This window comes from Dendroctonus ponderosae, unplaced genomic scaffold, assembly GCF_020466585.1.
Source record: "Dendroctonus ponderosae isolate FM_Combo_2020 unplaced genomic scaffold, Dpon_F_20191213v2 Dpon_F_20191213_7, whole genome shotgun sequence".
Classification (NCBI taxonomy): Eukaryota; Metazoa; Arthropoda; class Insecta; order Coleoptera; family Curculionidae; genus Dendroctonus; species Dendroctonus ponderosae.
In genome coordinates, this window is record NW_026018916.1 from 7,065,733 (window position 1) to 7,081,552 (window position 15,820).

The 15,820-nt window shown below is 33.9% G+C and overlaps 3 protein-coding genes across 3 annotated transcripts; 2 read left to right on the top strand and 1 right to left on the bottom strand.

The window, feature by feature from the left end:
• The first annotated feature begins 329 nt into the window (after positions 1-329).
• LOC109546068 (NAD-dependent protein deacetylase Sirt6) lies at positions 330-2,977 on the top strand. Its single transcript, XM_019916901.2, has 6 exons — positions 330-420; positions 472-616; positions 673-915; positions 977-1,147; positions 1,204-1,327; positions 1,633-2,977. The coding sequence occupies exons 1-6, from the start codon at positions 330-332 to the stop codon at positions 2,110-2,112; spliced, it is 1,254 nt and encodes a 417-aa protein (XP_019772460.2). The 3' UTR covers positions 2,113-2,977.
• On the bottom strand, positions 2,728-15,820 carry LOC109546075 (nuclear cap-binding protein subunit 1). The gene is made up of 14 exons (XM_019916910.2): positions 15,672-15,820; positions 14,358-14,517; positions 14,050-14,207; positions 13,856-13,992; positions 13,492-13,721; positions 13,189-13,436; positions 12,866-13,133; positions 12,636-12,773; positions 12,467-12,573; positions 4,026-4,264; positions 3,757-3,975; positions 3,555-3,695; positions 3,301-3,486; positions 2,728-3,236 (listed from the first exon to the last, which is right to left on the bottom strand). The coding sequence occupies exons 1-14, from the start codon at positions 15,709-15,711 to the stop codon at positions 3,123-3,125; spliced, it is 2,385 nt and encodes a 794-aa protein (XP_019772469.1). The 5' UTR covers positions 15,712-15,820; the 3' UTR covers positions 2,728-3,122.
• LOC109546074 (mucin-5AC-like) lies at positions 4,261-12,406 on the top strand. The gene is made up of 8 exons (XM_019916909.2): positions 4,261-5,454; positions 6,490-6,661; positions 8,018-8,234; positions 8,304-8,479; positions 8,536-8,695; positions 8,752-8,926; positions 9,056-9,187; positions 9,610-12,406. Exons 2-8 carry the CDS (start codon positions 6,629-6,631, stop codon positions 11,891-11,893), a joined length of 3,177 nt encoding a protein of 1,058 aa, XP_019772468.2. The 5' UTR covers positions 4,261-5,454; positions 6,490-6,628; the 3' UTR covers positions 11,894-12,406.

Here is a 15,820-nt window from a genome sequence, read left to right on the forward strand (position 1 = left end):
AGGCCATATACTGGTTGAGACTGCCGGTGGTTTACGCCAATGCTGACATTATCAAGAATAATGGTTTATCATCATTATCATGATAAATTAATTTTAAAAGGTTGACTTCAAGCCCACTTCAAGATTACCTCCGGAGGTTGTCGTGTGTATGGCTAGCTCGAGAATGTCCATGTTAGGGTACTGCCCAGGTAAAGGACGAGTTAGCGCGCCGATGTATATGTTGTAACTGTGTGCTTATACACATGTGAATGTTTAATAATTTTTTATCTATCTATCTATTAGCTTGTATATTAGCTATTAAAACGACTGTCATATATCATGGCTTGAAAATGTATGATGAAGTTCTGGAAAAGCAAGGACATTTTTTTCTTACTTCAGGAAACCTGTCCGTTACAATATGCCAATACTATAACCCCAGATGTATTTTAATCTTGTTTTCTCATGTTTTGTCTCATCATGAAACAAACTAAATCCAGCTGATTTTACAGAAATTTGATGATGATGATGAGATTAATCGAAAGTGTCTTCAACTAACAAAGTGGATTGAAGAAGCCAAACATGTCGTGGTGCATACTGGAGCTGGCATTAGCACTGCAGCTGGAATACCTGATTTCAGGTAAAGCTATTTTTAATTATCATTCCAAAGGGTCTATCTGGTATTTCATTGGCTAGAGGACCTAATGGGGTATGGACATTGGAAAAAGAGGGCAAGAAACCCAATATAAATATTTCGTTCAACGACGCAGTCCCAACAAAAACCCATATGGCTCTGAAATATTTAATTGAAAAAGAATACATTCACTATGTAATAAGTCAGAATATTGATGGACTACATTTGCGAACTGGGCTGCCTCGAACACATTTAGCAGAACTACATGGTAATATGTTTATTGGACAATGTGATACATGTGACAGGTAACTTCTTAACGTGCATATGCAAAAGCTTCAAATTAATTACTGTTTTTATCCATTTCAGTCAATTCGTCAGAACTACGGCTACAAGCACTGTAGGGCAAAAATATTTAGAGGAATTTTGTAAACGAGAAATAAGAGGTCGCAGCTGCCGAGGAAAATTGAAAGACACTATTCTGGATTGGGAAGCTGACTTACCAGAAAAAGATTTGGAAATGTCTGACTACCATTCGAGGTATTGATTAAATTTTATTTAAAATCGACCTCCAACTGAAGCAAAACATATTGCAGCCTAGCTGATCTAAATATATGCCTTGGTACAACTTTACAAATAGTTCCTAGTGGAAATTTACCCTTACGATGCAAGAAATATGGGGGCAAAGTAGTGATAGTGAACTTGCAACCTACCAAACATGTAAGTATCTACAGACAATAAAAATAATTTGTTTTTGCTACTTTATATGGAAAAGTGGTTTAATTGTGTTAGATAATTAAATCTATCCCACGCCTTAAAATCAGTCAAAATTTGCTTTTAAAAAATTATAGTATATTTGCAAACTAGTTAATTTTCAAGATTGGAGTCAGTTGACTGTGAACAGAAAGTAAGATACGTTTCGGACTGTCCCAAATTTAAGTCATTTAGATGTTTGATATATTTATGTAATGATTCAGCACCGGATGAAACGTCGAGTGAAAAGTGTTTTTCGTTACTTTTTATAGGATAAGAAAGCCGACCTCATCATCAACACCTATGTGGACAATGTGATAGAAAAAGTAATGAAACATCTAAATTTCGAAATTCCGGAGTATAATAAAAATTTTGATCCGACGAAGAACCAACTGCCTATATCAGTGATAGAATGGAATATTTATAAGAATCAAGTAAAAGCCTTTAAAAAACTGTTTGAAGCCAAACACAAACTGTTTCGAGAACGAAAGCAATCGGAAATGTCAAATGAAAAACCAAATAGTGCCAAAAGAAAGCGGAAAGTTGAGACTATGTTCGAAAATAAACATTTAAAAAATGATATTAGTTTGACAACTGATGAAATTAAACAGGAAAAATTCAACAGAAACTTGAAAGTCGAAATCAGAAGAATAGATGATGATGCCAAGCATAAAACAGAGAAAAAGGAAAATTATTGTAAGAAAACTTCCGAAATCCCGAATTTTGATAGCGATGATGAGTTTGTTGAGTAGGGTAAATTACCCTACTCAACATCATACATAGACAGGTACATACCTGTCTATGGATGTATTGTTTTGTGCAGAAATAATTTAATAGCTAGAACAAATTTGATTGATAATGAAATATTAGTTTACAAAATAGCACGTAATAAGCGTATTTACTTTTTAATAATTCAAATTAAAACTAACCATAAAGCAGCAGAGTGACGAAACAATTAAATACTTTTTTTACAAGTATTTCGTTAATTGTAATTGTGAATTACCATTCTCATTTCATAAATGAGATCCATATATGGAATTAATGTTAATCTCTTATACGTATTTCGTTTATTTTTTAATTAGTTAGTATATGTACATGTTTTATATATTCTGAATATTTTCTATAATATTCAATTAGGCAAATTTATTGTCTCAATTTTATATTTCAAAACTAACATTTGTAACATGTAGATTAGCAATATGTATAGATTTTTTAACCTAAAATTGCTAGAAATGCGCAAATAATTCAGGAAACATTTCAAATTAATTACAAATGGATTGGAAAGGTAAGGAGTTTTAAAAATAGCAGTGGGACTTCCAAATTAAAGTCACACTCAAATTGATTGTAAATACAGTAAACACGTGGAATTCTTATTACAAACAACTCTATTAATAGTTATTACATGTTTACCGTAAAACATAATTGTAAGACCGGTATTTGGACATACCAGTTTCTTAAACTAATCCAATAGTAATTAAAAATATATTTCTTGTAAAAAAGACGGCGACGTGTGTAACATGACAAATTTTGGTTGCAGAACTCTAAAATCACATACTTATCAATTAAGCAGGCAGATAAAATGTATAGTTTTAAAACCAAAATAAACTATTTTTTTTATATTTTTTAAATTCTCTAAAGCTGAAGTGTTTACCGTATTACGTTTACACCGTCAACAAATAATTTTATTACAGTAGAACTATATTTTCGTAACTCTATATAAATTCCATTAAAATTTAATGTATTACCATACCCCAGAAATGGTTTAACCTTGTAGTGAGACAAACTGTTGGAAAATCTCCAGAATGTGAGGGTCCAAATCTTGAGTGAATAGTAGAGTTTCTAAAGTAGAACTGTACTTTTGCACTTGTTCGTGATGCTGTAAATTGATAACATTTAGTAGAAAAGTGTCCATGAAGAGAAAGCTAAAAAGGGGATCTTACCGCCAAAAAGACTTGTTGCAATCTTCCAATGGTCCATTTATACCAATGGGTATTATAATCTTTTCCGTCAGTATCGCAGCGGACCAGATGTTCGGAGAGGATCATGATAAATCTTTGGAAGATGATTAAAAATAGATTCTTTTGATCCGCTTGTGCTGCCTCTAATTTTTCTTCCATTCGCTCCACCTATCACATCAAATATTTTCCGTTCAATTAGTATGAAGAGGAAGACTACCCTCTACTTGTTATCTTACCATTTCTTCGGAGGGTTTTTCTGCATCTTCCTGTTTCTTTTTCTCTTCATCGCTCTCGCTATCGCTTGATTCCTCTGCTCTTGCCAATTTTTCCCTCGCCTCTGTCAGTTCACCAGTCAACTTTGTTACATGTCTATTCATCTGTAAATGTATATTCTGACTTTAGAAAACATTACTGTATTTTATTTAGTTGTTTTATTACCTTTTTGATAGTCAAATGTAAAATTTCCCATAAATAATTCTTTGTGAATTCTGAACCAATTTCTTTCGAGAAAATCCAATTTGCTACTGCTGAACACTCCACAATTTGCGTTTTTAGCATTTTGTCAACCAATACCACCATCATTTGTTGGTGGTTGTGCCACAACTCGAACATATTTCTCAGAATGCATATTTGAGCTTCTTCGGATTCTGCTAAAATCTACGCAAAAATTATTATTTCTTCAGCGAATTTTGGTTTGGCAAACATACCTTGAAGACATAGTGAAATTTCGAAATAGCCGCAAAGCTATGAGAAAAACTTTTAGACCCCAAATTCAATAATGTTTGCACAAAAACATCAATTTTCAACGGATTAAATCTACCGTCAACTTCCTCTTCGGATCGAGGGTTTGGAAGATCTTTGAGAACTGCAAGAACCTCTTCGGGGGTACACTTCTGCCGAATTGTTACAACCAACTGATGAGCTGCAGCTGTTCCAGGTAGAGTCACTTTAAAAAAACATGATGAATGGGTTAGTTGAAAATGTTCAAGTAATTTTACGTTTTTATCCGAACCTTCTAGCGAATATGTATTTAGTTTCCGGAACTATGAGATGGAATGTTATATAAATATCAAAGTACAAAACAAAATTTACCATGCAACAATAGGTATTTTTTAAATTGCCTGAGAAAATTACAATTAAGCAAATAAGTGGTGGAATATAAACATGACATAACTGGCCCAATCAACAATAAGTAGGCTTACGGTGAAGCAAGATACCAATTCAGTTGGTGAATGATCTTATACTGTTAGGTAATGCAAACATCATAAACTAGAGAAAGTGAGCCCCATTTATTCTAAGCCATTGATGCTCATTGAAATAAATCAATTTTCAGTTAAGTATTTAGCATTAATATTTTAGAGTTCAACGCGTAACTGCCAGCATTTTTACACCATTTGGTCAAGTCTTAATTGTTCTTGCAGAGTGCACCAGTCAGCCTTGTGGAAACGCTAAACGCCCAAAAATTGGGCAAATAAAAATTCAGTTCTGCTAACTTAAGCATCAATTTATAATTGTGCAACAGTAAAGTCGCTTAACAGTTATATTAATAGAAACAATGCAAAAGACACCTGCCGAGTTCTTGAGCGCACAGGAGATTGCCTTACATTTGCACAACTATATGAATAACATTAAAACACGAAAATTAAGTCAATGTCAAAAGATGTATATGACTTCCTAATTACTTGCGGTGCTTGATTTGATATTTATGCTTTTTTTGAACGGAAATTGCCTGATTTTTACAATTAATATTAATTTGCCACTTCGATTGAAACGTTTTTAACGTGAATTATTTAACTGCTCGTTTATTATTTTATTAAATTTAAATTTGAAAATTAATTCTAGTTATTTAACGCAAAAACAATTTTATTGTTAATTTGATAAGGGAGTAGCAGTCATACATAAGCAATCTCCGTTGTAGGTTTGCAATTTTGTATCAATCCCTAGTAATTCAAATTAACAATGGAATAGCGCGGTCCAAACATCATATTATCACAAAGATAAAAAGGAAGCAACAAAGCCAGTTTCTCAAGAATAGCAGATTTTACATGCAGATTACGCCGTTTGTCTGATGGGCGGTTGTGGAGGTTTGGTAAGAAAATGGCATGCGAAGAATGAAGCAATAGGATGTTACCTTACGTGAGTTATTATGGCTCCTAAATTGATTAATGGCTAAATGGATAGGTAGCGGAAGTACATCGGTTTTAACGCAGAAAACTGCCGTCTATGCATTTTTGCTAAGCAATTATCTTTAAAAGCATGTCAATGCAGTAAATACTACTGGTTTCTTATTTTTGCAATCAAAAAACAGTAATTCCTCATTCCCAAGCAGTCAATTATAGAAACTGTTATTGAGAAAAAAATGTTATATTGTTCGATGTCGTCACTTTCTTAACATACGATTTTCACGGTATTGAATTTCGAAAGCACGAACGATCGGTTTCAACGCACTATGATAACAATGCAATTGCTTTAAATACAATGATTAAAGTAGTTTGATAGCTTTTAGAATGGGGAAAATTTAACTACTTGTATATTATTATAAGTGCTGTGTATAACTGAGTTGCAATTTAATTTAAAACGAAAGAAAGTTTCTCGAAAAGAAAGTCTATTAACTCACTACGAGCCACAAAAATGAAAAATAACATTAAATGTATTTAGAGTCCTTGTAAATGTAGTTTTACAATTTTTTTTCTTACATGGCCTGAAGAACAGTGAATGCAATTCTCATTTAACGCCCATAATCAAATCAGTGCTTGCCTTTGTTTAGTTAGCCATGAAGAAGAATTTAAAAACTTACAGTTTCTTAAGAACAATAATAGGAATATAGGATTCTCATCAAAAGCACGATTATTAAGTGGCACTAAAATGAACAATGATTTCGAGTTGATTTAATCGAATATTTATGATTAATCTGAATTATTAATGATTAATCTGAATAAATAGAATTAAATTACATTAACTTAAATAGATGGAATTGGTGCCTATTTTATCAAATTGAAATATTTCAAACAATCATTAATTACTAACTAAATTGAACAATTTTATTTGTTCTTTTCATCAGTTTCCTCGACATTTTGATCTAAATAAATATTTATTTTATTTGACTTTTTATTAACAGACACTGAAATCATAGACCCGTATGGTAAATTAACCATCTATTGTTTATCATAGTTTGGGGTGGGATAAGACGCATCAAAATGGAAATAAGGCAAATTTCACCAGTGTTTACCGCGAAGATCGTGCGAAATGTCGGATGATGATGTAAAAGTAAGAAGATAAATTTGTTACATGTTAAAACCAGACAGCTACCATGAAGTGTTTATGGATTATAATCATAGCTTTAGTAAGTCGGACAATTTTATTATCAATTATATATAGTATTTTGATATTTTTTAACTCTATGTTTGTACCCCGCTTTTGCAAGTTTGTAAATTTGTTTACCTTTATGTACTGTAACTCTCTTTGGAAGTTAATTTCCATAAACAGAAAAATAGCTTGTAAATACTTTTTGTGTTTGCTTTATTTATCCATGTATTGCCTAAGAAAGAAGAAAGGTTAATTACTGTTCAGATTCTACAGTGATTATGCCGTAGATAACATCGTTTAAGTCCTTAATTGCAGTAATGTACTGTTTATTAGGCATTCGGCTAGATGTGTAGGGTGATTTATTGGCAAGTGTACAGAGTTCAGTTTGTTTTGTATGCCAAGAAGCTACTCTAAAAAAATAATCACATGCATTTTATGTGAATAGCAAGGAACAGTAGTTAAAATTTAAAAAAAACTCATGTTTTCAGATTCTAAAAAATATTATCAACATATTACTGAGTTCGACCTGCTCTTGACTTTTTTTTATGGAAATAATAATTATATTAAGCGAATAAATGGGCGATGTTTTGTACTCCAAAGACCTTAGCTGTATAGTAGAAAATTACTTTGTTGAGAAAGTTGCAAATATCGGGGTTTGAAATTTAAAAAAAGTCAACCGGAATTTGGATGATAATTGGAAAGTGGTGTAGTTTCTTTCGACCAACACTGTAAATTGTTGAAAATATTTTGAACAGTATTTAAATTAAGATAATTTTGGGTGCCACTCTCACCTTTAAGCAAGTTAATTATTTGCTAAAATTTAGTACAAAGGAAATTGTATATGATAGATGAAAATAGTTATTTCATCGGATTATGCACTTTTTCAATTTATTTTACTGTGTTACACTACAATCTGAAGAATATTTTTAAATTTCTAGAAAAAAAGCAAAAAACTGCTTGCAAACGTGTTTTAAAAACATACATGGGAGTGATACATGAGGAGTGAAGTATATACAGGGTGTTTCCTCATTAGTTGACACCCCCAAGACCGTTGATTTAAAAAAAACAATGTGAAAGTGACCAACACAAAAGATATTTAATTTTACTCAAGAAGAGAGTCAAATTAAACAACTTTTGTGTTTGTCACTTTTCCTATTTTTTTTTAATATGCGATCTAGGGAGGGTGGCAACTTATGAGGAAACACCCTGCACACATACAAATAAATAGTTTTAGGTTTTGATCAAATACATTAATATTATCGCCTCGCGGTGACAAATAATGCTCAAAACTGTTACTTAATGGGTTATTTTTCGTTAATTTGTAGGTGGATTTAAACCTGAATATCTGAAAATTAAATGTTGGAACTTAAAGTGAATTTTAATCAAATTGTAGATTTCCGGTACATTTTCAATCCAGACCCATATTCAAAGACCAATTAGATATATCGACCAAAAAACGTATCCAGGCAGAAACTTGGACATTCCTGCTTCAGTGAGCAGCATTTTCGATTGGGAACATGGTTTAAGAGAGGCCACAGTGCAAGCACTATTCAGGGAACATATTGGGGATCATAACTTAAGACAGCAAATTTACAGTGCCCCCTTATTAGGTAGCGAACAATACATTGCACTTAATTTCTTTCAGTTTCTAAAGGAGAAAAAATAACTTTGCTCTATAGGTAAGCAAGATAAAGCCACACCGTTTGGCGACATAGCGATATTGGCAAGAGGGCAGCTTTATGCCAACTATGCAAGTTATATATTTGTACAGGATCCCTATCAAAATGACTGCGATGATTGCGACACTATCGAAGTAGAACCCATCAGAACTCGATGCATAAAAGCTCGTTGCCAGGTAAAAAATCGCGATGATTAATGATACAAAATTTAGTTATGAATTTTGATTTAAAGATTTGGCACCCTCGAAGCAACGAGCAGCTAATAGCCATTTGGTCAATAAAGCGCATTAGACATAGAGCCGCAAAAGATGGACATGATAGAATGGAATTGGAATTTACTATCTCACCTGTTGGTTTGAGATATCCCCATCAGTTGTACTTGACAAAAGATGGTAACTTATATCAACTAAACATTGACCTTTTCTTGTATGATTTTATACAATTTCAGGCGCATATAACTATGGTTTACCAGGTCATGTGTTTCTGTTAAAGAAGGCAGATTTGTACCCAAACCTGGACAATCAGCAACATTTCAAGGAGGGCGCATTCATTGCGCAAAGTCCAGATGGAAGGAAATTTCTTTTGCATCAGTTTCCTGGAAAATTAGCCACAGAACCTCTTGGGTAATGAGAACTAACTTATAACTTGAACGGTATATTCTTCAAACGTTTTCAAAAACTAGCAGTAATAATTTGTTATCAACTGTATGAAGCAAGTACCCGTAAATAACACGAATTTACACCTTTTTTCAGATATCCATCCACAAAAGATTCGCTTTCCACTAGCTCAACAACTACCACTCAGTATTCTGAGGAGGATGCCAAAAAATTATATCAAAAATTGTTGGAAGCTCTAAATAAAAAGACTTCGCTTGAACCCAACAGGTAAAGTATTTGCATCAAATATCAGTCTGAACTGCGCCACTTAATTCCCAACTTTAAAAGTATGGACTTAAAAGTATAAATGTCAATTTTTTAAATGCGTTTATGTAATTCGCTTTTTATATTTGTTGTTGATTCTTCCATTCCGATGAGTGCAAAACTTGAAACGCTTTCTAAATAAATCGGCTGGTTATTGCATGTTAATTTTCAATAAAAACTGTAGAATTTGGAACAAAGTTTAAAAAAGTTTAAAAAATCCGCACATTTCCAGAATAAAAATTATTAGTTTTACTAAAATACCCATTCACACTATTCCACTTGACATCAAATAACATTTTAAAACGTTACTCTTACTGTTTCAAATACAATTTATTCTATTAGAAAAGCGTAGGGTCTGGTTATTAAAAAAAAAAAAACGATTTCAGGTTTACACCATCAACACGTCCAGCGACGACTTTAGTTCAGTTTCCTGATGGTCAAGTGGTACCGATCACAGAAGTGAAACCTCCATTCACCACAAAAACAACCTCCACAATTCGATTTCCGGAAACTCCATTTTCTAAGCAGCCAATACCAACTACTACCTCCAGTCAAGCACCATTCCGACCATCCAGCCCATTAACAACCGACAGTTTTCTGCCAACACTTCCCCAATTTCAACCTCAGACTTATGAGACTGTGGGCACTAGTAAGAAAACAACTCCGCATAACTTTTTCACCACTGTTCAGCAGACCGTTCCCTATTACCCAACTCAAACAACAACAAATTCCGCAACAAGACCATTTTACACGGTCGATAGTATACAAAGGCCACAATATCCGGAGACTACTCAAAGTCTAGGCACAACTAAGTCCCCGGTTAAAACAACATTTCACTTTTTTGCTGCTGAGGAGAAAGAAGAACCCACAAAGACCGTTTCCAATAAGAAGCCTGTGTTGTCGTCCTTTCATCAACAGGAGTCTACTACGGAAAATATTTGGTTTGAAAGTGCTGCACCTACGCAACCCAGTAAAAAACCAACGTCTGCAATTAATGAGCCCAAAGAGGAAAATACTCAAACTACCAAATATCAAGACACCATCAGGCCTCCTTTTAACAAGGTTAGTCATCCGCTAACGGGGACTGTTACCAAAGTAACTAGACCTGTGGTGGAAACTACCTACAATTCCAATACAAGTCCTTACCACAGTACCCAGACTAGTACCACGATAATTCACTCGAATATATTTGAACCGTCGGTGAATTCGTATCAGACAACCCATAAACCATCCACTGGGTTTACTATACCAATAACCGTTCTGGATAACACTTCACCAGCGCTTGATTCGAAAGAAACTTTTTCGCCTACGGAGGATGATGAGCAGATATTTACTGCACCGCACCTAACTTCACCAACTGTTAATGAACCTACTTTTACTCCAACTAATGTTAAGTACACAAATACTCAATTTTACAACCCTACAACGGAGCTACCTAAAAACGACATTACAACTCTCTACAAAGGACCAGCTGATTTCGAAACTCACGAACCCACACGAGATTCCACATCTTTTGAAAGCATTTTGACCAATTCGACAAATCAAGGCCCGATGGAGACAACTTTGGGAGTTACCACTCTTATGACCAAAACAACTGGTATGGTTTACTATACAGCTGAAGAGACACAGCCTTCCAGTCCAGCCCCAACTACACCTACACGATATGCAGAATTTGACTCTAGCTCTAGCGAAAATACCAAACCCACTATAATTCCTTTGAAAATGAGCACGCCGAAAAGAATTCTAACAACGATATCAGCCGATGGGACAGTTTCTGTAAAAACAACCCCATTTAACTCGCAAGAAGAATTGTTCGGACCAACAAAGAGTTCAGCGGCAAGATACAAAACGACCAAGTCTCTTAAGGCGAGTACAACAGAGGCCAGCGACTTTTTGCTTGATAATGCTTCACTGGAAGTGAACGGTCCGCTGTATAAAAAACCGCAGAAGGATTATAGTGAAGATGACATATTTGGGCCTGACAGAGGAACTAACACGAGAACTACAAAGAAGCCCCGCTTAGTGAAGCAGCATACAAAGTCTGACTTTGAACAGGAATTGTTTGATAGAAATAATCGCAAATCGAAGCATCTTAGAAGCAGGCCTACAACAGAAGTGACCCCTTCCAAAGTAATTTATTCGAACCTCTTCGAGAAAATTACAGCACCAATGACAACGCCTGTTACTACTTTGTCCAGTAATGGTGTTACACCAACTGCGGAAACATCATTGTCGAAGTTAGTACCTCAGCCGACTCTAAAAACTATCAACATTTCTAAAAGATTTAAACCAGCTACCGAGGTTGGTCGAACAAGAAAAGAGGAGACAGACAAAACAATTCCGGTTACCAGCCAAAGTTACTTAACTTCCATTTCCTATGAAATAAACAGAAAAAGAAAGCCTACGAAAAATAACTTGGCGAAAATTTCACCTTCAAACGATAACGACATTGGCGATTTTGCTCATAGATTGGTAAGTCAAGCTAAAGGTGTGGAATATTTGGACAATGTGGAAACGACCACGGCAGCAACCACCACCACAAATGCCAGCGCAAAAACAACTAGAAAGTCGAAATATACAAGACGAAGGACTTATGTGGCTAGAACAAAGAAAATCAATAGGAAGCCAGCAGGAAAAAATGGAAATCATTCAGCTCAAGCTAAAAAATAATTTTAACTGGATGATTGACAATGCCATAAAATTGTTTCCGGGATATGGTAAAAACAAAATGTATTTATAATAAAATATGAATTTAATTTTATTATTAGTATGTAAAGAAATACTATTTATTTTGCTAATTTTGTAATAATTCTGTTTTAAGATAATGTAAGACTGTATAAAATAACTATGTTGTCTCTCAAGCATTAAAAATCATTAGATAATGTTAAAGACCCTTAGCTAAAGGAGTCCCTTAACCATGCCAAAAATAAAATTATAAGATTATATAGATGAAGCACATTTTAAAATAAAAGTAGGCACATACTTTCAGAATACTTAAACATTTTTGTTTCTGATAAACATTAGTCTGCCAAGTGTAAGCAATGATACCTCAAATATTATGAAAGCGTTCACTGATTTGCGGTGAATTACATTTTTGCATTCACTACCTGTATAGTTTAATATGAACTCGTAAATATTTTGTTAGAATTAAATTTAAATAGCAGATAAATCGATTAAATTACACTGATTTGCTATCTGAAAATCAGCCCGTCAAACAGCACATATTCATTAGTTACTACTTACCAGCTTCTGCTTCCTTGGCATATTTATATTCGGGTTCTGGCTTCTGCGGTATAAAGCCCGCAAAGGTTTCTGGGAGAATTTCTCTGATTCTCTGATGATAAGACAACCTTGAAGAAAATAATTGGTTAAATAGTTCAATAACCAAGACAGCGATTGCGTGTTAGCTCACCTCATACTTTTAAGCATCACTTCTCTAACAAATTTAGGTTTCGGATGTTCCGAATCCAAACTCAAACACACGTCCCAATCATCCCACCTCCATCTAAACTGAAAGTTGCTTAGATGGTAAGAAAACCAACAGACAAACCTGAAAATAATGTATACATAAAGTAATCAAAATAGAAAAACCCATGTTTAAAAATAAGCCAACGTTTGTCAATTATATAAATTAATAAATACCTGTCAAAGCAGGAAACATTCATCGAGTCGATTCTGTGGAAAAGCATTTCAGTGGCGAGAGCTAAAACTTGGGGCATAGTGCTGGGTTGAAGCTTGCATAGTTCTATCAGAATTGATCCATAACATATATCGAGATATCGTGGAGACGGCATATGAAACAGCTCCGCAAATATGACCTCAACTATGCAATATTCCAATGGGATTTTAAGTTTATATGGAAAGTTTAATAAATGGGTAGCACAGTCTTTGCGTTCGAGATGATACATTTCTGTAAAATAAAATATTTCAATTAACGAAACCATTAATGATGAATATAAAATCACCAATGATCGAATGCAGATGCTCTTCAATTAAAAATCTCTCAATAGAATGGGCCCCTGGTAAGATTGGGCCTTCAGGGCAGTCAGTGTAATCAAAAAGCCGGAAAACCACCCATGGCATCGGATATTTGTAAGAATCATGATGAGGTGGCGGCAAAATGCTGGGCAAGTTGTGTTGTAAGGCCTCACATAAAATTGAATCAAATGCCAAGTATGGGCGCGCAATATGTTTTTCTGCCCAATTATCTTGTCTGAAAAGACTTATTGCATTAAAAAAACTCTAAAAATAAAGTTTTTTGTCCATACCTCAACTTTCTAATTTGCGCCCAGAGGCAATCTAAATATTCTTCTTGTGGGTGTGGGGTATCAACAGCCCAAACTTTTAAAGCATTATGGTGCTTTTTTGGTCTTTTGTTCAGAAATACTTCGATTTGTACCAGTAAATGTTCAAGGGGTTGTTCTTTCTTCTCATACAATTCTCTACCAACCCATGGGAGAGTGGATAGAATCGCGAAAACATACCAATCTCTGCGGACCTTAAAGCGAAAGCTACCATTGCATAAAACTGTTTTATTGCTTTCAGCTAAACAGCTTAATTTGCAAAGAAAATAAATCAAAATAGACGCGAAAACTAATTAAATATACATAGTTATTATGTTAAAGTTCTAACCTGAGGAACACTGTCTTCATTAGCGGCGTCAATCATATTATCCAACAATTGCAGCAAAGATGTGGCACTGATAACATGACAATTTACCAGATCAGCTAAAAATCTGAGCAAAAAACGAGCGGGGTCCCATTTACACGCTGTCGAAATATAACATAAAAATTAATACACAATTCAACGTGTTATTGATTAATTACCTTTAAGAGCTTCTTTAAACGTTTTTACCATGAATTCGACAAACTCTCCTCCAAAATTGAAATTTTTTGCGTTAAGGAGCCCAACCAACGTAGTATAAATAGTACATTTTTCTGGCATTCGAATTGCACAGTCGGTTAAAATTCGCAGAATTTTCGCTCTGAAACAACAAATTAATATTTTGAATCTGTACATGAGGATATTTGGCTTTTTCAATTGAATCATATATAAATAAATTCGATTCCCAGTATCGATAACGGATTAAAATTTAATAAGTATCCTAACTTAAAATGCTGTATAGAATTCCTACCTGTAGGTACTTAAATCCGCTTCAAGAACACTAGCTAATCCCTCCAAATTGGACTCTAATGACGATGTACTCTTTTCTCCAACACACAAAATTAGAGACTCCAAACGATCTTCAATTTCTTGATTTTCGGAAACTCTACGCCGTTTCCTATAGGCACGATCTACAACAAACTCTAATAAATGAGTTTCAATTCGAATCAATATATGTCTACAGATTACGTTTCATGTTCATAATATCGATTTTCAATACGAATCCTTTTGAACAAAAATTATAGAAATTTTATCAGTATATTTATTTAAATGAGATCACCGTCATTATTAAGATAGTTTATAACTTAACCACCTAAGAAATGTTTGTTTGTGATATATTTTGTATAAATTATTTAAATAGAAAAACATACATAGCCGCTATATTTTTCAGTAACAAATTGAGTAGATTTTCCCTTTCTTGAAAACATTCTCAGTTAAAAGCCTTTTATACTGTTCAATTCAACTAAAAATTCTACTAACTCTTGCTTCTACTGAACCAAAACAACCTGAAGAGAAATCAAAATTATTCCCGATCGTCAAAAAATATTTATTGATTTTTTGTTGAAATATGAAGATTTTGCCTCATACTAAACGAAAATTAAAAAAACCACACAATCATCCATCTAACCAAAGTGCATGGAACACTCCTGCTTAACACGAGCTGCTTTGGCAAAATTCTTAAAACAGGGTCTGATATCGGTGGGAGAGACAGTGTGGACGTGATGGCATCTTTTGTTATTTTATGGAATAGTAATGAATTTCAATGAGTGGAAGTCTAAAACTGAATTTTTGCACACCTCTAAGAAACGTTGTGTGTAAAGAGATTATAAGATGAGCACATGTTAACCGCGAACGGGAGGGCCGGATCAACTCGATAATTAAGGGTAAATGAATGTAAAATTAGAATTTCATAAAGCTCCGAATTTCTCCTGTAACTAATTATTAATTTACTATAAAAAAATGTAAATAAACATGTAAGGCAAGAGGTTCTTTGGTATCTTCAAGGAAAGTGATCTATTTGATGGGAAAGTAGGATATTTGAGTTGCATCTTTTTAACATACCGAACAGTACGTTCTAAATAAATGCAGTAATTGCAAGAAATATTGATCCTCTTCTGCTATTCTTCATAGCCTAAGCTGTTAATTACATAAACATTGAATAGATGCAACCAAAAATGTCTTTCATTTTGGATAGTTAATGCATAGGACATATGCACAGTCGCAATATTTTATAGGTCAAATGGCCTGGTTAAAATAAAGAATACAATATTAACAATGAAATTACCATAACCATCGTCCTCTTCATGGGGCCTTCGTCTACTCATTTTTCAACCAATTATTTTTTTAATTCAGATTTTCTGGGTAGAAGCTTTATTTGCATCTAACCTGTAAACACAAATCACAGAGGTTATAGATTGGGACGTGCGTAATGAG